This window comes from Macrosteles quadrilineatus, unplaced genomic scaffold (assembly GCF_028750875.1).
Source record: "Macrosteles quadrilineatus isolate MER2022 unplaced genomic scaffold, UCM_ALF_1.0 Scaffold_4__1_contigs__length_99947679, whole genome shotgun sequence".
Classification (NCBI taxonomy): domain Eukaryota; kingdom Metazoa; phylum Arthropoda; class Insecta; order Hemiptera; family Cicadellidae; genus Macrosteles; species Macrosteles quadrilineatus.
Genome location: NW_026542597.1, coordinates 75,317,984 through 75,342,447, shown reverse-complemented (window position 1 = coordinate 75,342,447; position 24,464 = coordinate 75,317,984). Strand labels below are relative to the sequence as shown.

The window sequence follows — 24,464 nt, the reverse complement described above, 5'->3', positions numbered from 1 at the left end:
TCAAAATTAATAGTTTAAATTATTTTGCTAATAAAACTCATGTTCTTTTCATTACATTTATTTTGAAACCAATAAACCAGCTGATCAATGTTAATATTAAATTATAATGAATCATTGCTATATGGATACTAAATTTTCATTCAGCTTACTATATATAACATACTATAATAAGAAAACTATTTAACACAGGCGTAAATTTTTTGTTAGTTTCTTAGTTGTCTTGTCGTTATATATATTTTAGTGATAGTTAAATATTTTAAATACATAAGTTATTAAGCAGGTGAACAATTTTTAATTAAGTAGGAGTAGATTAATAATATTTGTCTGCAATGGCGGGCGAGTGTGATATCTAGTGACCAATCTTAAGTGACATATTTCAACAAGTTTAAAAAATGAAAATGGGGAAACGGGTTAAAATGTTTATTGTGTTTGTACCCAAAACAAAAATAATTGCATCTGTCACAATTGCTTCGAGGCAAGTGGAGAAAAAGTATGATGGTCTCGTTTTTAACTTGAAGTGGAATAGGCCTATGTATTTTTTTAATGAATATAATTTTTATTTTTTAGTACAGTTATAGTGTATTTCTCAATGTGTTTCCCATGCTCTTTTAAACTTTATCTCGCCACAAATAGGCCACTTTCAAATTTAGTAGTAAACTATACTTTTATCACACTGGAAAAACTACTTGATCAGACTTTAAAAAATTATCTGATATTTCGTAATCCATTAATTGCTGTCCATTAATTGTTGTACAATAAATTTTAGTGTAAAATTCAGCTAATTGAACATCAACAAACTGCGTTTTGACCTAACCGGAAACTTCAGATGTAACTTATGTTTGTGTATTGAAAGTAATGTTTATGTCAGGAAAGGTGAGATGATCACTATTTGTTTTTGTCTTTTGAACTATTGAAAACAGAGTGATGACAAGTTTTGTATCACCTTTGTCGGGGAAATAAATATGTGCACTCGAGTTTGAGCCTAAATATATCTGAGATAAATTATCCGATTTTGTTGAAACAAAAATTAAATATAAGCTGGATTAAATACATTTTAAGTGGTGTCAATTAATTTCCGTTTACCAAAAAAATTTATATAGTTGAAAGATCCTAAAAAGTACCGGTTTTTAAGAAACTCTGTACTAACACTGAAGTTTAAAATTTATTTGTATACAAACCACTGAGCCAATCTTTCATAAATTTTTATGGCTTATTGGTAGGTTCATTGTTAATATTTCCATTCATTTAAAAAAATTTATTCACAATAGTTTTTATGCTGCTAGCTGTTAGTTTTTAAAACGTATGCTAACATCGTTAATAGGACACTGAAAATTTCGTTCAAAATACCATCGTGTTTGCCGTGACACAAGAAATAACACCAATATGACAGATTTTATAATGCGAACAAATGTGGTTTTTAAACAGATTTATATTTGTAGACAAAAATGTCTCCCATGACTGGTAGGAGGCCGCCTGGTGTACGATATTTCCCAGCCGGGCGGGAGCACGTGCGAATCTGCGACGTTGCCGATGTGTCTACCACACTGACATTGCCTCAGTATTCACTCACGGCAAAACTAATGTGTAAATCATTATGAGTTATAAATTTACTAACAAAATATTCACTAGTCATGAAACAAATACATTATAATAAGATAACTACAAATATAAATCTACAAGTTAAAAAACACCTTTGTTCACTGCGAACGCCTGTTCAGAGCGGCAAGCCTAGTCATCACTAACAGAGTAACAGACGAGGAAGAATCAGCGACACCAATTTTGAAAACATCTTCTTTTAAAGTTTAATAGGCATTTAAAGTAAATTTTGTTGTAGTAATGAATGTTTTTACATTACATGTAATGTAAATGTGACAATGTTTAATTAATATTTAATTAAAACACAATAATTAGTAACCAAGATGTGTCATTATTTCATTACATATGAAATCCTTTAAAACAACCGTCCAACAAACAGCTATCTTCTACAAATGTCGAAAACTAACTTTATTTTCTATCAGTTAGTTTTTCAACTAACTAGTAACTTCTATCAGTGACTTTTAAAGTAACTAACTAGTAACTTCTATCAGTTACTTTATATGGGACTAACTTCTAACTTCTAACTAGTTAGAAATTTTGACTAACTTTCCCAACTATGGACAATGTTAAGGTCTCACTCTCTTTTTCGTCATGAAAGTCATTTCGACCATTTTTAAACCAAACAGATTTTACTTAAAAAATAACATCATAGCATAGCCTCATCAGAGAGAAACGTTTCTTTCTAAATTGTCTTATTATTAATAAAATACCAAAGATGGAGAACAACTGGGTCCAGTTTCAAACAATCAGAAAGATATTGACTGTTTTCCAGGATCAAACCACAACTTTTTGATTCTCCCTTGTATGTTATTATACACTTACGAGACTATCAAGTCTGGTTTATGTTCCGACTTATTTTTCTCTTTGCACACCACTGTTACACATTTTCTACCAACTTGTTCATTTTCTACCTCCCAAATTGCACATATTTCATATTTTCCTTCAACAAATTTTGTGTTATCCAAATATGTTTCTGAAAAAAAAATTGTACTCATGAAATTAAAAATTTTAACACAACAGGTACATAGGTAGGTTGGTTAAAAGGTTAAAAAATTGTGGACCTGTAAAGTTTTTTAACGTATATTTTAAATTTTTACAAGATTAAAGTTTTTTTTTACCACAATGGAATAAGTAGAAGAGTTGTTCTCATATCTTATAGTACCTATACTAAGTAACCTTTTCAAATTAGTTAAACAAACATAGTGTTAAGTGTTTTGAGTAAATAAATACAGATATATCTCTACAGGATGCAGTTCTACAGACAACATTGTGTAAAAAACTCACAAGTGTTTGGGATTTTTTTAAATCTGGGAATTAGTTAAAATTGTTAAGATATTTGTTTTTCCCTTTTTTACCCTAACAAAAGATAAACAATAGTAACCCTGGACTCTGGTAGACATTATATCCCATACAAACTACTAATCACTTATTTTAGCACTGCTTCGTAGCTAGTTTTAACTGAATCAGTTAATAACAAATTAATTTTCAAATTCTGTCATGTAAAAAAATATTAAACCCATTTTCTTCATTGTAAGTTACGATGGTTTTAAAGCACAATGGATAAACATTATTTTAATTCACATAATTTAATTGTTACGCCCCAAGTGAAGTGACCTAGTTTTCTTTTGATGGCTTATCTACAGACCAAGACCTACGCTTCTACCAGTTTCTACGACCAGCCGTTCTCTCAAATTAGTTGCAAAAAAAAACATGTAGTGTATTAAATACACGCCAAGTTCCACATTTAAGTTAGGAAGGTTTAAGAAATACATAGATACTTTTAAAAATACTTTCTTGTATAGCAAAACTCAAACACAATGCACATGAAATACCACTTTATATATGATAGTAATAATAGTATAAAATTATTATTAAGAAAAGAGTTTTTAAACCCAACTCACTATCATTCACAATCACGGTCGGTGGACAAGGTCCTTTCTCTATGACTTTACATGTCCAAATCATTTTCCCTTCATTCGGGACGGCCGTTGTGTCAATGTTAACCATACACGCGTTGATAGTTTCATTCCCTTTAATTTTAAAATCTTTCTGTTTCTTGCCCAACAATGTAAAATAGCACTGAAACAAAAAATAGTTTAGTAAGTAATAATACTAAAAATAGTAAAAAACCAAATTCTGTGATGATAAAAAGGATTGCTAACTAGCAGTTAATTGAAATAGAAAATATGATTGAGAATATTTTTATGACTATTATGTTTTAAATTTATGTCACTGTTAACAACGTACTGATGTTTTGCTTACAATACAGATCATATTGAAGTGTCTGGAAAATTTTATTCAAATAAAAGAGACGCTAACAAATTCCATTTTAATGTATACAAAATCTTCTAGTCTTGAGTTATTCTGTGATCTAGATCCATTTTATATCATTTTGCTTCTGCTTTACAATTTTGCAGCCAAATTAAATTGTTAAGAACAAAATGTTTATTTATACAGGGTGTCCATAAAAAACGTTTCAGGACTTTGGGAAATGAATCTTTGTACTAAAAGGAAGAAAAAGGTTTATATGAAGGTATGTCCGAAAATGCATATTTACCCAGTTATCTGCCATTTTGTTTTTGTAAAATAATATATTTTACTGTGAAGTTTTTCATCCGATGATTGTGGAATTTGGTAACCATGTTAACATACACAAGACCTATTATAGGAAAAATAACAAAGTTGTTCCGACAGTAAATTTCAAAATGGCGGCCGTTTGAATTTTTATAACTTAAATTACTCAAAAACAGCTTATTCTATGAAAATATGTCAATTAGGATACTTTTTTAGCAATTTTAAGTTTCTATCAAACGATACCAAGATCAAAAAGATCGGACAAAAGATAACTAAAATAGAACCGAACGTGTTTTAGCTGTAAGACCAGGCAAAATTAACGGTTCCCCGTCTAACTATGCCTTATTTTTACACAAAAACGTTATATTTCAGTTATATTTTGTTCGATCTCTTTTGTTCTTGGTATTTTTTGATAGAGAATTAAAAATTCTAAAAAAGAGTGTACTTGACAACTTTTCATAGAATTAGCCGTTTTTGAGTTATTTAAGTTATAAAAATTAAAATGGCCACTATTTTGAAATTTACAATTGGAACAACTTTATTATTTTTTCTATAATAGATCTTGTAGGTGTTAACATGGTTACCAAATTTCATAATCATCGAATGAAAAACTTCACAGATAAAAATAATTTTGTATGAAAAACAAATTGGCAGATAACTGGGTAAATAAGCATTTTCGGACATACCTTCACATAAACTTTTTTCTTCCTTTTAGTATGAGGATTCATGTTCTAAAGTCCTGAAACGTTTTTTATGGACACACTGTATAAAATAAATTTGTTCATATTTGTTTGTTGAATAGCTTGGAGTTCACAGTTCACTTATAGAATCAACAACTTACTGTTGAAATTTATGGTGGTTTTTTTATCACTTAGACCTCATTCATACGTATCGACTTTCCACAGTGCGCCGTGCATTCCTGAACAGCGCCGTGAACAACACGACTTAAGTCGTGCGTAGATGACTTCTTGCCACATTTGTTCAGTCTGTAAAAATGGATAACCTAACAAGGATGCTCTGTTACTTGCTACATCGTCAAAGCAAAAGGAGGCATAATAGGCTAAAGTGGGTACACCCTAACATGTAAAGGACAGTAACAGGAGCATTTGTTATTCTTTTATCAGGTCTTTTATTTTCTAAGAAAGAACGAAAGTAAATTTTATAATCATTTTTTCGAATGTCTGTTGCTTTATTCGATGAACTGTTAGTAAAAGTGCAATGGGGCTTAATTAAAGAAACAGAACCGTCCTAGCTGTGGAGAGACTTGGCGTTACTCTCAGATTTTGCGATAAAAGGTGTATTTTATGTATGATACAAATTATGTAGGCTAAGCTGACTACATTTCAAAAGAAATCTGATAAATATTTACAAACCAGATTTGTGGCCCATCTTAAGGCATGACTTTACTGTTTAAAAACTAATGTTTGAAATCAAATAATACTATGTACCTGTGACCTGTTCACATAAGTTATTTTTACAAATTTGTTACAAAAGTGGAAGATTTCGCCTTTTGTGATGGTTGTACTACACCTCTCGAATCCACGAAGACACTGAAATAAACAACATCTGCGCATGCGATAGACCGAGTTGGGACGGCCCCGCGTCGACCTGTGTGAACGCGACCATAAGAGACTATCGTGTTCAAGAGGGCGAGTACGGCGCGACACCGCGTCGTCGCTTGAAGAAGGTCGTGAATGTCCACGGCCGCCGTGGACGGCGCGGTGCGGTGGTCGATACGTGTGAACGGTTACATTTACAGCAATGCTATTGAATAAACACAACGTCGTGCCGTACACGGCGCACGGCGGAAAGTCGATACATGTGAACGAGGCCTTAGAACACTTAAAACAATAATCTCTAGGTTACACAGCTCCTAGTTTGAATCAAATCAAATAAAATTTCCAAATTTGTCTACTATAGGTATAGTAAAGTCTTAATTAACCTCGTCAATCCAAATGCGCTAATCCCTAAAGGACCAAAGGCAAAAATAACAAAAACCACTCACGTACCGCCCGTTATATAGAATTTCCCTCCAACCACAATTGCACAACTGTGCGGTTTAAATTGCAGTGTACTACAACAGTTTACTACGGTTTATTCATACCACATCTGAAGTTTTTACACCAGAAGTCTCATATTAAAAGTCTGCATCATGTTAGTTTCATTAATCCAAACAAGGTTAAATAGTTACCCTTAAATCAGCAGGACTTTAATTTAGGCACATACTTACATAGTAGTTATACGGGGCGTTGTCCCTATATTTCGGTATTTTATCGTTGCTTTGCTTGTAGGACTGTATAGTCAGCCGTAAAACATAATCTCCTGAACCCATCTTGTTAAACTTGGGCTCGCAAACGTTGTTGATAAAATCGTTATCTACTTGTTTTTCAGTACATACATTCGGCATTTCAAGTTTCTTACTCTCCTCTACACGGTCAGTCATCTTGTATAATCCATCAACTGTAATATAATAAAAATATATTAATTTTTTACAATTAACTTACTTGTTGTGACCGTAGTATTGAAATACACGCACATTGTAAATTATATCACTTTATTTTAACAACATAGTTGTTTGTAGTGTAATGTTTTCAAAAGTAACAATAAGAAGTGTTTACTATTTAATATTTACCAACAGCTGACTATTTAGAATAGAGTAATAGAACAAGATTATGACACTCTCCCTCACTTATTGAGAAGAACATAAACTATTTTTGAACGATAAAGTCTCGTAACCAAGGTGGCTGTCGTCGTTGTCTTGTTGGTCATGGAGAGCGAACTGGAATGTTAACTTCTGTAGGTTGGTCTGGTTCTGGTTCAATATGGTCGGGTCTTTGATCAGGATAATTCAAATTCAAATTCAAATAATCTTTATTTGTAAGTAGCATATAACATACATAAATAGTGTAAAAATACAGGTATGAAAAAGTATAACCAAGGGTTTCTTAAAATTATCAATGCATAAACTAACATTATTTCCTACAACTCATCTAAGGAAGCTTTGTTGATACATTCATATTAGTTTATTAAGAGGGAGGTTTAGAAATTCATCCAGCGAGTAAATTACCTTGTTAATTAAATAAGCTTTCAGTTGTCTTTTAAATTTAATTGAATTTTTTTCTTTATTAATATTTTCTGGGATTAATCTTAAAAACTGTTCACCAACATATGTTGGTTTTTTTTTTCATAGAGCTTCAGTCTGTGCTGATTTTGCCTTATAGAGTTATTTTTTCTAGTGTTATAATGATGTGTGGGTACGTGAGGGACATCATTAAGAATTTTGTTCTTTGCACACAAAATGACGTCAAGAACATATTGGCCATAAACCGTCAGTATTTTTAACTGTTTGAAATGTTCTCTGGCCGAATCATCATGATTCAATTTCAGCATTACTCTTATAGCCCTCTTTTGGAGTCTTAACATACCATCCAAATTTGCTTTTTTTGTTGCTCCAAATAAACAAATACCAAAAGAAATATGAGAATGTATGTAAGCAAAATAAATATTTTTCAATGTTGTTAAATTACAATAAAAAGACATTTTTGAAAGCGGATGAATTCCAGAGTTCATTTTTGTCAAGATCTTGTTTACGTGTTCATTCCAATTAAGGTGTTTATTGATAGTCAGGCCAAGAAAATTTGTACTTGACTTTGGATCAATTATGTGGGAATCAAACACAATCATTGGTTCTATTTGACTTCTACTTTGTGGAGTTTTAAATGTAATAAAATTGGTTTTATCATGATTTAATGTTAAATTTTGATACGTTAAGTAATCTCCAAGGTTTCCAAGTTCTATGAAAGCAACCATTTCCGTTTGTTCTATTTTAGGTGTTGAAATGAGTAAATTAGAATCATCAGCATACAGGCATATTTCACTGATAGGCTTACATGAAAGTAATTTGTCCATGTCCTTAACATAGCACAGGAAAAGCAATGGACCAAGAATAGACCCTTGCGGAACGCCATATTTTATTGTCTTTAAATCTGATGCTGTCTTAATGATTTTTTATTGTTTTTTCGATGTGTGATTTCCACATATTGAGTTCTATTTGTTAGATATGAATGAAACCATTGCAATGAATTATTTGATACTCCAATAGTTTGTAATTTTTTCAAAAGTAAAGAATGTTTGACACTATCAAAAGCTTTCGATAGGTACATGAATATGCCAATTGTATTTTCACCTTTATCAACACGGTCAATTACTGACTCTATAAATGAAACAGCAACAGTACCTAACAACCGATCTCCCAGACCTGAACCCATGTTGATTACTATCCATCAAATTAAATTTTTCAAGGTATGATGTGTAAGCTGATTATTTGCTATTTTTTCACAAATTTTGGAAATGGCTGGTAACAACGAAACAGGGCGATAATTAATAATATTTTTTGTGTCATCCTTTTTATGTACTGTAATGACTTTTGCCTTCTTTAATTGATCTGTAAATATACCTGTAACGAAATATGAGTTAATTAAGTGAGCTATAATTTTGCTTATCTAATATTTTATACTCTTAAGAAGTGTAACAGGCACTTCATCATAGCCACTAGAATTTTTATTTTTTAATGATGATAACATTTTCCACCTCCCTCTTATCAACAGGTTGAAAATTAAACTTAGGCTTAATTGAACATTCCTGAACAGATATAGCTTCTTCATCTACACATGGCACCTTAATGTTACAGTCTGGCTCTACATCTTTTACTATGTCTATAAAATAGTTATTAAAAGTATCTGAGACATTTTTAGGGTCTTCTATAAGATGTTTGCCCCTAACTAAACTAATATCACTATATTTTTTGTTGTTGTTAGCTCCAACTTCAGAATTTATAATGCCCCATACAGTTCTTTGGACATTTGAGGATTTACTAATTTTGTTCTCAAAGTATTTCATTTTAGCTTCATTTAATTCTTTCCTAAACTTAAGCTTTTCTTTTTTTTTTAGTAACTCGTTTACCTCATATTGTCTACATTCTCTTAATTCTTTTGTTTTTGTAACTAACATGTATTGTTTAGCCCTGAGTTCATCTGTAATCCACTGATTTTTTTCTGAGTTTTAGTGATTAATGTTTTTGGAAAAGCCACATTAAAATAAAAGTTAAATAAACTATTGAAATTATTATATTTTTTTCTGGTGATGCAAAGTATACATCGGCCCAAGTTTCATTTCTTAAAAGCATGCTAAAATATTCAGTATTTTGTTGAGAGAATTTACGTATTTCTTGTTTCACTGACTTTTCATTTTGTTGTTTGAAATTCAAGCAATTAATTTCTAAGACTTGTCCGTCATGGTCTGACAAACATGTCACTATGCCTTCAACAGTAATAAATACATCTTTAGCCTTAACAAAAAAATTATCTATGGCTGTCTTTGAGTCTACAGTTATTCTTGTAGGAAAATTTACCAGATATTTCATACCATGACTTTTTAAAGTATCTTTCAGCATTTTACAATTATGATTTTTCTTTAAAATATCAATGTTAATGTCTCCTCCTATAATAATATTATTAAATTTTTTACCATTAAATTTTTTACCATAAAAATCAATTAAAATATTCAATCTTTCCAAAAATATTTTTACATCAAAACTTGGGGACCTGTAAATGCCTATAACTAGAAACTTACATTTATTTTTAAAACAACTAGAAACACAAAACTCAAATTGCTTTTCTTCTAAGTAACTATCACTTAAAAAACTAGGCACAGCCACCTGCTTCCATTCAATGTTTTCTTGTGATAGTATCATAACACCTCCCTTGTGTGATATTTTCCTGCAGAAAGATGCATTGATTTTATACTTGTTTAAATTGAATCTATTTTATTCATCTTCTCTCATGTCATGTTCTGTCAAAATGACAATATGCGGCTTTAGTTCATGTAAAGTTGCTTCTAGTGCGTTAATTTCAGGCTGGATACTTGATTTAGGGTGCTGGTAAGGAAAAAAAGCATCAAGTCGAATCCTTAATTTTCTATTGAGGTAGAGTTCAGCAGTGGTTTGGTTGCTAGCTAATGGAGTAGCTCTATAATGGAATAAGATTCTTCTCACTTTGTCTGTCAGGGTTCCAGGTTCTTCAGAAGCTGACTTTAATTTGTTCTTCAGGGTTTGTACGTTGCGTTCTGCAAGGCCATTTGTCGCTAGATGCCCAGGGGCAATGAACTTTTGGAATATGCCGTTGATCTTGCAGTAAGCTCTGAATTCTTCACTTGTAAATATTGTAGCATTATCAGAAACACATTCTTTCGGATACCCATGTGTAGCAAATATCTTGTTTAACAGATTGATTGTGTTTGAAGATGTGGGTGCTTCCTTCAACACTTTGATTTCAGCCCATTTGGATCTTGCGTCAATACAAACAAGAAAATAGTGATTTTCATAAGGGCCGGCATAATCTATATGTATGCGGTCCCAGTTATTTTCAGGTAGGTTCCACGGATGTACTGACACTTTAGGTGGACTTGCTTTCACTAGGGCGCAACTTGTGCATCCTTTTAGCAAATTTCCCTATAGGGAAGTAGCTATTACCGTAGGTGGCAAGGTAAGACCTAGACCCGGGACCGATTTACTTTTTCATTTTGATGTCCCCAGAGGCCAAAAACACCATTCGTTCAAATTTATATATATATATATATATATTACTAAGTAAATCAAAATACCACAGTACCCTAAAAACATTTTATTTTATATTACTTACATGTTTCGGACATTAATGCCATGATCACAGTATAGTATATAACCTATTAGTTTCTTTAATTTACGAAAATGTTTGTAAATAAGGTCAAGTTTGTTGTGTTGGTCGTTTTATGTTGAAAGAAGTAGTTACAAGATTAATAAAGGTAAGTTTATGTTTTTTGTAATTTTGGTGTGTCCATGACCGTACGTAGTCATTTGATGAAGTAGACGTGGTTTTAATTTTTGTTGATATGATATTTCAATTGCTACATTAACCTAGAAGTCCACTTTGTATCCTCGAACATGAGGTACAGGGCTACCGCCAGAACAGAGCCAAATAACACGTAATGTCACGACCAAATTTTAACGACCATCGCAGGTTTTTTCACGACCAACCCAGCCTTATGGATTATACTGTGTTTGGTCGTGACAATAACTTATTTATTTATTTATTTATTTATTTATTTACTACATGTCATTACATCATTTTTTGACAGGACATAAAGTCATATACAGGATATACTAAAACTAAGAAATAACAAAAATGTCTTACTAAATTATTAATCTAACTTAACGTCCCTATTTAAATAACATTCTATAGAAAAAAAATTTTTTGTTTTTAACCAGGTCTTCAGGGTGGATCTGAACTGTGTTTTACTATCAATATTTTTTATGCGGAGTGGTAACTTATTGTAAACTTGTGGGCCTATATATTGGGGAGATAAATGAAATTTCTCTAATCTATGGGTTTTAGGCTTAATATAACTCTTAAATCTAGTGTGGTGGGAATGAATGGGTTGGTTCATGAATGAGGAGAGATTATCTTTAACCCAATTTGAAATTTCTAAAATATAGTGATCATAAAATCAAATATCATTAAATATCATTAAATATCATGGTAAATTGAACAGTTTAGTTCAATTGAAACACATATTTTTATTATAACTAACAGTATAATTGAAGGATTGTTTGGAAACAATCCAATTCCAGACAATTCACGACCGTACCGCTTGTCCCTGACCATCACGTTGACGATTGCTATCATAAAAATGTAAAAAATTAAAATATCAACATATTTCAATGATTTATACACAAAAGAAGCACACCTCTATAAAAACATATCAATTTTTCAGGTGTCAGGTAAGTGTTTTCGGAGTTATACAAACTTAAAAGACTTTATTGGCTTTTTTTCTACTTTTTTTAGTTTTTTTTATAGTTTTTCTAGAAAGACCAAATATACCAAAAGCTTAGTGAGCTGTTTATTGTATAATGGCCATAAAAGGAAATTCATTTATAGCAAGACATAGTTATAAAAATAATATTAACTATTTTTAATATTCAGTATTATGTCCGTGATGGTCGGGACAAAATTTTGTGTTTTTCCATCATAGATGCTCTATTTATAAAAAATCACCAAAGATATTGCGTTACCAGGGACATTTTATGAAACTTCAAATGTCAATGACATAAAAAAATAAAAAAAGTTTCAAAAAACGTAACAAAAAATTTTAAAAGTGCTCTTCCTGAAAACGTACGTTTTAAAATTTTCTTAAATTTTAAATTAAATTTTTTTAAATTTTTTTTAAATATATACGTCCGTGAACGCGATAACTTGAGTAATTTTTGTCCGATTTTGATGAAATTTGGTTTAAAGGTGTAAAGCGGGATAAACTTGAATGAGTTCGCGAACCAGCACGATCGGACCATGGGAACGGGGCTTTACGGGGGGTTTTATGGGGTAAAAATTGGTTTTTCTCACTTTTGACCCTCAGAACACAAAATTTCCCGATTTCTCTTTAGACCTTTTTAAAGAGCTTAAAAAAACCAATAATTTAGTATATAAAAGTATTTTTGTTCGATTATTAGTAACGGAGAAAATTTAAAAAATTGTAAATTTAAAATTTCCATGTTATTCTTATGGAGAATATTGTCAAATGTTGTAGTTTGCTTGTTTATGGATATATTTTGATCAAACTTGGCAAATTTATTTATTTTGTACTAAGCTATCAATATTTTACTCAAAAACACACTTTATTAGTTTCCTTGTAGCAGCAAACCTAGGTACTCGTTAAACCTAATGTTATTAAAATATTTTTAACTGAAAATCAATTCAGACAAATGGAAATTCGCTTAGTCGGCAGGTTTGCTGCGGCGGGGGTATAACTAGTCTTTCGATTTCACTGTCAATTCCTGGCCAGTAAACATAGCGTCGAGCGAGTTGCTTCATTTTGGTTATTCCCAGATGAGTTTCATGAAGTTCACTGAGTATTTTGGAGCGTAAAGATGTTGGAATTACAATTCTGTCTTTTCTAAACAAGATACCGTCAAGTAGGGTGTATTCTGAGTCAGTAGAATTGTTTTTCAGGGTTCGAACTGTTCCATTCATTTCATGGTCTTTTGCGGTTTCTTCTTTGATTGTCTTTGAAGTTATTTCACAGTTGGATACTTGAAAAAGTGATTGAGAATAAAGCTGGTTAACTTCAGCTCCGATTAGTTTATCTGTTGAACTTATATATTTTGAGTTTGGTTGAAAAAGCGTTTATCGAGTTTGCTTCGTGAATTGAAACATGGTTTGAAGGTTTCTGAAACATTTCATCGTACACCTGACAAAGCTTGATTTCTAACCCTCTAATCCACTGTCTACCTAACAAAGCGTCATGTCCTGCAGGTACGATGTGTAGTTCACCATCTATCTGTTTACCATTGTAAGTTACAGTAACAGATACCTTCCCAACAGGTTTAATGATGTTACCTGTGTATGAACGAAAGCAAACATTAGAATTCTGTAGGGGAAGGCCAAGGTTGAGTTTCTTGAAATCACTTTCTGAAAGTAGGGAAAATTTTGAACCGGAATTGACTTCAAAACATTGACGTTTGCCGTTTAATTCTACATCAATGAGGTATTTGTCGAGATCGGGAGTCATTTCAAAAAGGTCTACTACGGTACAATTAATTCATGCTATGAATGCCGTATGTTGGGTCATAAAAAGGTTGATTGTACTGTTCACTATTAATAGCTGAATTTAAGTACGGTTCAACTAAATCTACTTTTGAATTTTTGAGTAGTGATTGAATGCAAACTTTTGATACATGTCCTTTCCTTTTGCAGTTATTACACGAGAGCTTCTTATAGTCTACTCTACAGTTACTTGCCTTGTGACTATTTTTACCACATCATACGTTTTCAATTCCCAAGGCCTTGAAGTCGATGTACCTTTTTCGGGAGACAGATCTAGACGATCTAGACTTGTAGTTTTCAGGTGAAAATCTGTCGTTCGAATTTAATCTTCTGTTTCCTGGATCTTTCGAACGGTCCCTGGAAGTTCTGTAACTGCTGGAAATCACATTAGTAGATTCGGTAGAAGTAAAATTGTTGAAACTTGATGTCTGATTAGGTTTAGAAAGTTCTTTGCTGTGAAGTTTTGATGCCTCTAAAGCAATATCCTTGTTGAGTATTTCGTCAAAACTAGAGAGATTTGATTGTAAAATCTGTTCTTTAAGCCAATCATCTCGAATGCCACGGATGAACTGGGCTCGTAAAAATACATCAGAGATTGAATTTGTTTTCTCGCATTCACATTTAACTGTATAAATTCACAATCGACTAAATCTCGCTGAAGTGAGGCTACAAAATCTGATATTGACTGACCATTCTTTTGATAAATGTTCGAAAAGTAATGTTGAGAAACGACTACATTTTTCTTAGGAACAAGCAATTGAGTTAGAACTTTGACAAGATCATCGTAAGGTAAGTTTTTTATTGGTTTCTCTGGGCCTAGAAAAGCTGATAGGGCATTGTAATGTACTGACCCAATAGATACACATAAGAGTTGAGCAATACTTTCCTTTTGAGTCAGGCCTTTCAGAGTATTTTTAAAGTAATTTTTAAAAGCGTTCTAGATGATTACAAAACTTTTCACGTCTAGGTTCGAAATTTTCAAATGGAGCAATATTTGTAAGACTTACTGATACCTCCGACTTCTCATGCCTTGTGAAATGTGAGAATAATTGTTGAAACTGTTCTTGTTGTTGCTGTTGAAAAACTTGTAAGAATTCCTTGAATTGGTCACAGGGCCGGTTCTAGGAATTTTTCAGAGTTAAGCGAACACCTGAATCAGCGCCACTTAGGATTTGATTTGGCTTGTTTTTTATCTTCCTCTTCCAAATTCGCCTTACCCTTTTTATAATAAGTGCCAGACGTTTTATTTTTTTCTGCCATTGTTTTCTTAGTATCGGCTCGCTAGATGTTACTCATTTATTCAGTTTATACTTTCTTCTTATTTAATGCGCTAATTATAAATTAAACTTAAAACACTCGTAATCATTCACTTATCAACAATCATGAATCATCAAAACAACGCCATTACGATACCGATACATGCTAATACGCACGCTAATACACTAAAAGAGTGCAATACAACGTAGTGCTCTGCTCTAGGATAAGAGTCAGAAGGGAGGGAAGGGAGGGGGAAGTTTCTTGTTGTGACAACTGGCGCTGCGCGCTTGATTATCTCATCTCGACTCGAGCATGAGTAAGTCGTGAAATGAAACCCACAGGCGCCGCGCCGTACGCTGCCGAGCGTCAGCTCACTACAAAATCGAAACTGCAAATGGCATCGAGTCCTTGAGTTGTAGTGCTGTACAAATATACACATTTTTCAAGTGCTGTTGGTACAAACAGAATAAATGCCTTTATTGTGGTATACTTGAACTCCGAGCGATAATAAACAAAATTACGTTGTTCACGTAAAAAAAAATTGTTCCGTTGGCGCCACGGCGCCACTTTTTCGTGGCGCCATATGCGGCCGCGTAGTTCGCGTATTGGTTAAACCGGCCCTGATTGGTCAGCATCCATTGTGGTTCAGTCAAATGTGATGAAAGTAGTGTAGGTTGAAAACAGATTGAATAATAACTACAGATTATTTGAACATGTAAAATGTCATTATTTCGGGTTTTACTCGTCGCCAAAAAGTGTTGTTTATAGAGTGGATGTGCTGTCCATGCACACCCACTACTAGATGGGGTTGTGGCTTCAAGTGGTTGATCGGGCGAATTTATCGTTTTTTATTGGTTTTATCTAATTAATAGATAGGCTGATTACTGATTAATAGATTGACTGATAAGATATGGTACTTAACCTACCCAAAAGATGCTAGATTGATTGTTTTTTTCTGTTAAAACTACCAAAAGGACGATGAGTTTCCCTTCATTCCTAACATGCCTACTGAAATAATGTACCGTATAGTATTATTATCTCAAGTATAATCAAAATAACTCTAGTTTAACCTAGGGCCATGTTTAATAAATAAGTGAAATCAGTCTCTTATACCTTTGTCTACCATAAAGAAGTTTTAGCTGCAAAAAGAAATTTGTCTTAATAGTGATTGATTGTCTGATTGATGATTGAAATAACCTATCAGTATTTTTGTGAGTATATTTTGAGTTTATCCCGATTTTAGATTTGAATGATCATAATAGAAAGAAATAATCTGCTGAACAAAATACTAATATCCTTTAGGAAGAATCATTGGTCATTGTTTGATATTAGTGCTAAAGAGACCCATATTACTATGTATTTTGACAGACTTCCTTAGTACAGTGGGAAACTCTATTACTGCAAATCCTAAATACATTTTTTATGTTGGTGACAGTTGTTTAATGTTTGTTTTACACTATCAAAAAGGTTTATTTTAGTATAAATTCATAAAGTGTAAAATCCAGCAGTAGAACCATGTACTGCGTTGTATTTCTGCAATGCTTCCTACTAAACAAGAAAAGGCTATGCAGACAGTCATAATTTACAAAGATTGCCCTTTGATATGTGAGAGTTATTTATTATTCTATAAACTACATGACAATACCATCATTTAAAAGTTTAAATTATGCAAATTGGGCAATAAATGGCAAAGTTATTACCATAATAAAATATTCCTACAAAACTGGCCAATTCTTTTAAAAATCATACATTTCTTGAAATAAAAAGTTATTTAAACCCAATAATGGCAGTTTTACCATAAAATACCCTTGGTTTGGATAACTTAAATGTATTTGACAAGATTTAGAGCAAGTATAAGGTGTATTTCTTGAAAAATGTTGTTTAACAGTACCGGCGATTCATTTCAGACTATAATCTGGTGTATCAAATTTGATCTCAAAATAGCCCAAATTGTTTTTTTAAGTTTTAAATGAGATTTTGTTAAACTAAATAATATTTAAGACTAGGCTATTCAACATTTGGCCCATTAAAAGTCATTTTTCTAAAGAATAATCCTCATTTAAGGTAAGTTATAGCTAGTTTCACGCATCATATTTCCGCAACACCTTTTACATAATTTTTTTACAAATATATAACCTATTAATTTTTGAGTAAACTTTCCTGACAATTTACATATAGTTGCAAGAGGAATTAATGGTTTACCTCAATTTAATTGCATATTTAGGGCTCAAAAATCCATTTGAAAAAATGTTCCTCTTTCAAGGAGATTACTGTTAACTTTTGCCATTTCTCATACAATGATGCAGTATATAGTGAATTATTATTATATTTCTTGGCGATTTATATATTTTAGTGACTCAACTGACCATTTTTAATCAATTTGACCTTTTTACTTTTGAAATACAGTCAATTGTAAATTCATAGTACAGGAAGTAGACGTGGTAGAAGGTAGTTTATGTCGATTGAAACAGAAGATTAAACACTAATAAATGACTTTGTTCAACTTTATTCATTTTGTAAAAGTAATATATTGTCTTAGAGCCTTAGTACAGTGTTTTTAATCTTAGAATGATGGGTACAAGCCTATGATGGACCCAATATTTTGTAAATTTCAATCTTTTGACACTATACTGTAAAAAGCTTTTCTTTCATCATAGTTTCTTCAAAAACTATTTGATTGTTGTAGACTAGTAATTTAAACTGATAAAGTACTTACTTAAGTCCAATTAGTACCACAAATAACCAATCAATTACATGCAATACCAGTCCTGTACTAGCTGATGCCAGATAACAGAGAAAACTCTTGAATCATGAAAGACCTCTAGGGCAACAGTTATCACTAATCAGTCAATCAATCAATCGATAAAACCAATAATAAACTAATCAGATAATCAATCAATCAGATAAAACCAATAACAAACGGTAAATTCGCCCGATCAACCACTTAAGGCCACAACCCCATCTAGTAGTGGGTGTGCATGGACAGCACATCCACTCTAGGAAGAAGAGTTTGTACTATTGAAATACACACACATCTATATAATTAATACGCTACATGAAACTTTGTCGGTTGAACTCCTTCGCCATTTCCAAACCGATTTTATCCATTGACGTCTCATTGGAAAGGGCGTGTCGCGTAGATTTGCAAACTGGCCTTACATTTTTGAAAAAGTCCCTTGGGCTCTGCCCCAGTGGCTTTGAAAGTTCCCGTGTTATTCTTATGAAGAACACAATTGTTTACATTTTGATCAGCAGTATAATTTAATTGCTGATATTTATTTTTCAATTCAATGAAACACCTTGAGTACATTTATTTACTATTTGAGTTTGTGTAAACATAACCCCCAAGACGGATCGTGTTAGTATGGTTGTATCTTAAATCTATGTATTTATCGTTGTTTTGTGTCGCTATGACGGATCGTGTTAGCATGATTGTAACTTAAATTTGTGCGTTTATTGTTGTTTTGTGTAGCTATAATTTGTTTATTTGTTGTTTTTCTTTTAAATGCCCCCGACGCGACGACAACGAAACAAAGAAAGGAGGCGTAACCGTGATAACGACCGCAGCTACAGAACAGTGGCGCGTATAGGCTTAACTCATCACAGTCAGCACCTGACCCTGGACAATCTCAACTATTAAGTTACAAATGCGCCCTAACACTACCCCAAAACGACTTTTCGTTCTCAATTGGCCCTCAATGACCTGTGTTGCCTGTACAGCGAGGCATTTTGAGAAGGAGAAAACCGGCTGGAATGCTTTAGGTTTATCAATAACGAAGATAAACATGGTCTGAGTTACACTCCGGTAATCTTTGAGTTAACTCTTTTAAACTCATTGTAAATATGACTGTTATTCTTTTTGAAATAACTCCTGTAATACTTTCCAATTGCTCGAATTCGAGCAACATGTACACTAGTTGTAAATTATATCTCTTTATTTTAACAACATAGATGTTTGTAGTGTAATGTTTTCAAAAGTAACAATAAGAAGTGTTTACTATTTAATATTTACCAACAGCTGACTATTTAGAATAGAGTAATAGAACAAGATTATGACATTACTTCACCACTCCCTACATCGTGGACCTGTTTTCCTACCTTCCTATAGCAATTTAGGATTGCAGATACATAACTAAGTGCCACAGACAGTTCCCACAGTCTGCACTGCTAGCCTTACTATACTTCCTTCACCATTTCCTACTTCATGGACCTGTTTCCTTCCCTTCTCATAGCATTGAAGTATTACAGATACATTAATCTAACTGATACAAACGGTTCCCCCACTCTGCGATGCCAGCCTTTACTACTACCTTCACCACTTCCTACGTCGTGGGCCTCTTTCCATCCCTTCTCATAGCATTTTAGGATTAAAGATACATTAATCTAACTGCCACAGACGGTTCCCACTCCCTGCGATTGTAAACTTTACTACTTCCTACGCCACTTCCTACGTTGTGAACCTGTTTTCATCTTTTTCCATAGCATTTTAAACATTTTAGTATTTTAGATACATTAATCTAATTACCACAAACATTCCCCACACTCCGCTCTGCTAGCCTTTACTACTTCTTTAACCATTCCCTGTGTCGTGGACATGTTTCCATCCCCTTTCATAGCATTTCTGTATTGCAGATACATTAGATTAATGAGAATAATTAGAATAATTAACTGCTACAAACCGTTTCTAGTTCCCACACGGCTCGCCTTTACTACTTCCTTAACCTCATCCTACGTCGCGGACCTGTTTCCCTCCCTTCCCATAGCATTTTAAGATTGCAGATACATTAATCTAATCGTCATAAACAGTACCCACACTCCGGACAGCTCACCTTTACTACTTCCTTCATTACTTCCTACGTCGCGGACCTGTTTCCTTCTCTTCCCATAGCATTTTAGGATTGCAGATACTGTACCTTAATCTAATCGTCATATACAGATCCGACACTCCGCACTGCTAGCCTTTACTACAATGTATCGAGTAATCTTTGCTATAATTTTTGCTCAATAATAACAACTAACTGATGTTTTTCCTTTTGTACTGTATTTTGTAATTTGCTAGTATACTGTGGGTAGATGGCTTATGAACACATGTTACAACTTACAAGTCTTTTGTTTAATTTTTCCTTATTATTTAATTCAATCAACATGGTTACTTAGCAAACCCATAAGACTAATGTTAAAAAAATTTGATTTTAAGTTTCATTTTTCCATAGTTGGGAAAGTTAGTAAAAAATTCTAACTAGTTAGAAGTTATAAGTTAGTCCCGTAAAAAGTAACTGATAGAAGTTATAAGTTAGTTAGTTTAAAAAGTATCTGATAGAAGTTATTAGTTAGTTGAAAAACTAACTGATAGAAAATAAAGTTAGTTTTAGTAGAAATTAGCTGTTCGTTGGGCAGTTGTTTTAAAGTATTTTTTAATGTCACATCTTGGGTACTAATATATACTATAATATGAGTAAAGATTGCGCACGATATGATTTAAAAAATGGCTCCTACGATTTCCTCCAATTTATAAAATTATTTATCTATTGAAAATTGCTTGTATAATACATTTGCATTGTATGATGCAAAACAACATTAAGTGTTTTACTGCAAAACAATATACACTGACATTGAACTAAAAATCTAAAGGAAAGGCCAAGGAGATTTGTATTTTTCGACGATGCACCGCACGAATTGATGCGTTATTACACCATCCCGTAATTATAGTTGCAACGTTCCACGATCCCAGTGACTTAATGCAATAACGGTCGTCAGATAACAGATGTTATGTACCTATCATGAGTTTTATACTGATTGAAGCTTATTGTGGACATTTTATAGATTGATCGTCCAGATTAAAAAAAAGTTTTGTAGACTAAATTGAGGATAAGTGGATGTCTAACAAAAACGAATTGACTTTACTACTTAATTAATCGTAGTAAGACTGAAAATATTTGTAGGCTTATAAGCTCTATTTTTTACCTCTTGAACAAATCAAACACCTTGAGCAAGATCGGTCCCCTGGTACTTGTGTTTTAATCAAACATTGTCACATTTTACATTACTACAACATAAACAAATGACATAAAACTTGTCAGATAATGAACATCAACTAAAGACGATGTTTTGACACTTGAGATGATATATCAATCACCAAACAAACATTTCCCCTTCCCACCCATCAGTGCTTGGGGTGTTGATAATGGCCGTCACTACCCTTCCACAGGCCCACTGCATTCCAAACCCACTGGACTTTGACTTTCTCTTTCCCCACCCCCCGCGTTGTTTGTCTACAAGGGCGCTGACCTCTCACAGCCGCACGCAACCCTCACTGATCACGTGAAATAAATAACCCGTATTTGAGATGCTTCCGCATAATTGGGAAAGTTAGTTGAAAATTCTAACTAGTTAGAAGTTATTAGTTAGTCCCGTAAAAAGTAACTGATAGAAGTTATTAGTTAGTTAATTTAAAAACGAACGAATAAAATATAAGTTAGCCAAAAAACTAACTAATAGTGCTATTCGATAGAATTTCTATTCGTTATTCCCAAGTATGCATTTTTCTACGTAATTAGATTTCTGTTGACAGTTCTAACTGCAGCAAACTTGTTTTTAGGCCAGGAATAAACTATTTACAACATTTGAAGAAAATCGTCGGAGCCGTTTTCGAGATCTTGGTGCAAGCAAGCATACATACATACATACATACAAGCAAACATTGCTCGTATTATAGTATAGGATATGAAAGAACAGTAACTAAATATTCCTGGACAAAATTTGAATCACTGATTGACATTAAATGGAAATTCCTTAAAAAATAATCAAATATTCCCTTCAGGTTCTAACGAGTAATTAAAATAAAAACCTCTTTTATTCACTTCTAAAATAAACTTTATATTCTTCAAAATTCATCACATCACTATTCTACTCTGTTTTCAAATCAGAATAATAATTCAAACATATCAACACATGTTAGTTCCACACAATACAATAATTAATTAAACCAAAGTCTTTTAAATTGTGGGTATGAAACCAAAGTCTATTAAATTCAATTCGTAACACACTCCCCACCTTTGTAAATAAAGCCAACGACGCATTTTATTTTAGAAAAACCACTACGAAAATAACTAAAACCATTGACTATGGAAAACTGAAGTTGTAATAATTGGTCAAAGAGTATCCAATAGTCCATGGTCAACGCTAAAACTTAACTTTTAGCAAGCTAGGAAACAATAGTAGACTTTTACCACTTACCCTTAACCATCTCTTCGTCGACCGTCGCGTCGTACTACTGAAGAAATAAACAAGTAAATATTTATTTTTCAATCAATTGCAATACATTTCGGTAGATAATTAATTGGTTAACCCCTACCAGTATTTTCATAAATACATTATTATTCCAGAAATTGTTGAGTTATAATGTGAAAACAGTATAACCATACATTAAACATGCTCCCAGTGTTTAATATATGGTATAACTGTTACTTTATGGATGAAAGAGTTAAGGAGCTAAGTCGTTCTCTTTGTCTCTAGTAAACAACAAAATGGTAGGTCTTAAAACGTAAACAAATAAAAAGAAGAAGAAGGTAGCTCTTAATGTTAATCTTATGGGACAAAATTAAAAATGTTTTTTTAAGATTTTATAATAATTACAGAACAAATATTTTTCAACAACGAAAGGTCGCAAGATATTGTGGTATAGAATCTTTGTGCAAAACATCAAGTTTATAACTTTAGTCATTCTCGAGTTTTCGGACAACAGAAAGATGCATCTCCCACCAGTATTCACTTCGTTCATTCAACAAGAAACAAATTATTAACGGAACATGACCTCTAGTGCACCGGACACAACTAACAATGAAATTGTCTCCGTGTGATCCATAAGGATGAGAAATCTATTAAGGGGGTATGTTTTATCCAAGGTATCACTCTATTTAATTGATTGGGATCAATTGTCGTACACCTTGAAAGCATCGATCTCTACTATTACTACAGCTGGATCGCGCACTGCACTGCTCATAGATACACACGTATCGGTCCGACCGCTCGCCGCTCCCCCCACCACGCAAGGGTGTTACTGTCTCTCTCTTACTCATTACGTCTTATGGCGTTTCTGCGTTTGCGCTCACAAAATACGCTATATCTCTGTTCGTAGTGGCTCGATTGTCGATTTGTTTACACAGTTGTAATCTGCATAAAATTGCGGAGATTATGGTATATGTTTTATATTTAAATAACTCTTTTTTAGATTATATTTATACTTAAATCTACTAAATACGGATTGTTGATGCCGCTTTTTAAATTAATTATGAAGCTGTTATCATTGTTAATGATTAATTAACTTAATTTAGCATACACACTTATGTTTTTAATTTTTAATCTTGTGTTTTTTATGCATTTAACATGTAGGAAAGGACCCATGCTGATCCGCAGCTTTAAAATAAATATATTATCCAAGAAAATCAAATTTATGATTTGTATTGAGTAATACAGTATCTTGAGCTTAACTGATTCAAGCGATCAATAAATAAAATTAAAGCATATACGTTACTGATTATTTTGAGTCCAGAACATATAAAAATCATGAACAATACTGGAGCTATTGATTTTTAATCATAGAAATGTAGCGTGTCTACATCTTCACCCTAAATCAAGAGTACCGTAATATTTATCTGTTTTTTCCTTTTGTATTTAGGTCAAGTTGTAACAGTTTCCTTAGTTCTTTTCGGCCTTTTGGGCTTATCTAACGGCGAATCACGTGATTTCAATGCAAATATAAGAACAAAGAGACGCGTTGAAGTTCCTATGATCCCGTATTGGAATAGGGAGGGGGCACACGGGCATTGTCATCTAGGTATTAATCGCACTTCACCCATCGTACTGTCGACATCATTGCTCTTGCTCATAACTAATATACACTCACACATGCACATCTAATAGTTCAAATAAACCTTAAGTTTTCAGCATAAAAATTATTATTATTATTATTATTTTATCGACCCTTGACTTTTCTCACGACCGTTACAGAAAAACCTCATAAAAATGGTTTTTATGTTGGTTCTTCACCTTGCGTTTGCTTGAAACTCATCCGATTTGAAGGCAAGTGAGCGTAGCGAACGAGCTAACCTGAAGGAAAGTGAGCGCAGCGAACGAGCTCCAACCTAAAGGTGAGTGAGCGTAGCGAACAAACTTCAAAAAGAACCTAAATTTCTTAAACCATGTCCTCACTCATAACTGCTATAAGCATTTGATACTTATATGCCAACCCCGTACGAAGGACGGGTACTCTGCTAATAGTATTATATAATTATAGATTGTAGGTTGCATCTTAAATTGATGTGAGAATCCAAAAATGAATAAAATTATGTTTTTAGTAAAAAAAAACTAGATACATATATGCCGTTGCTTTATGGCAAATCT

At 32.8% G+C, this 24,464-nt stretch overlaps 1 protein-coding gene across 1 annotated transcript in view; it reads right to left on the bottom strand.

Annotated features, from left to right (window-relative positions):
- The window catches only part of LOC128993058 (uncharacterized), an 83,383-nt gene that overhangs the window by 16,456 nt on the left and 42,463 nt on the right, over positions 1 to 24,464 (bottom strand). The window contains exons 5-7 of the mRNA XM_054416813.1: positions 6,401 to 6,630; positions 3,498 to 3,675; positions 2,419 to 2,569 (exon numbers count right to left, since the gene is read on the bottom strand). Coding sequence (XP_054272788.1) covers positions 2,419 to 2,569; positions 3,498 to 3,675; positions 6,401 to 6,630 — 559 coding nt within the window. The remainder of the gene's footprint in view (positions 1 to 2,418; positions 2,570 to 3,497; positions 3,676 to 6,400; positions 6,631 to 24,464) is intronic.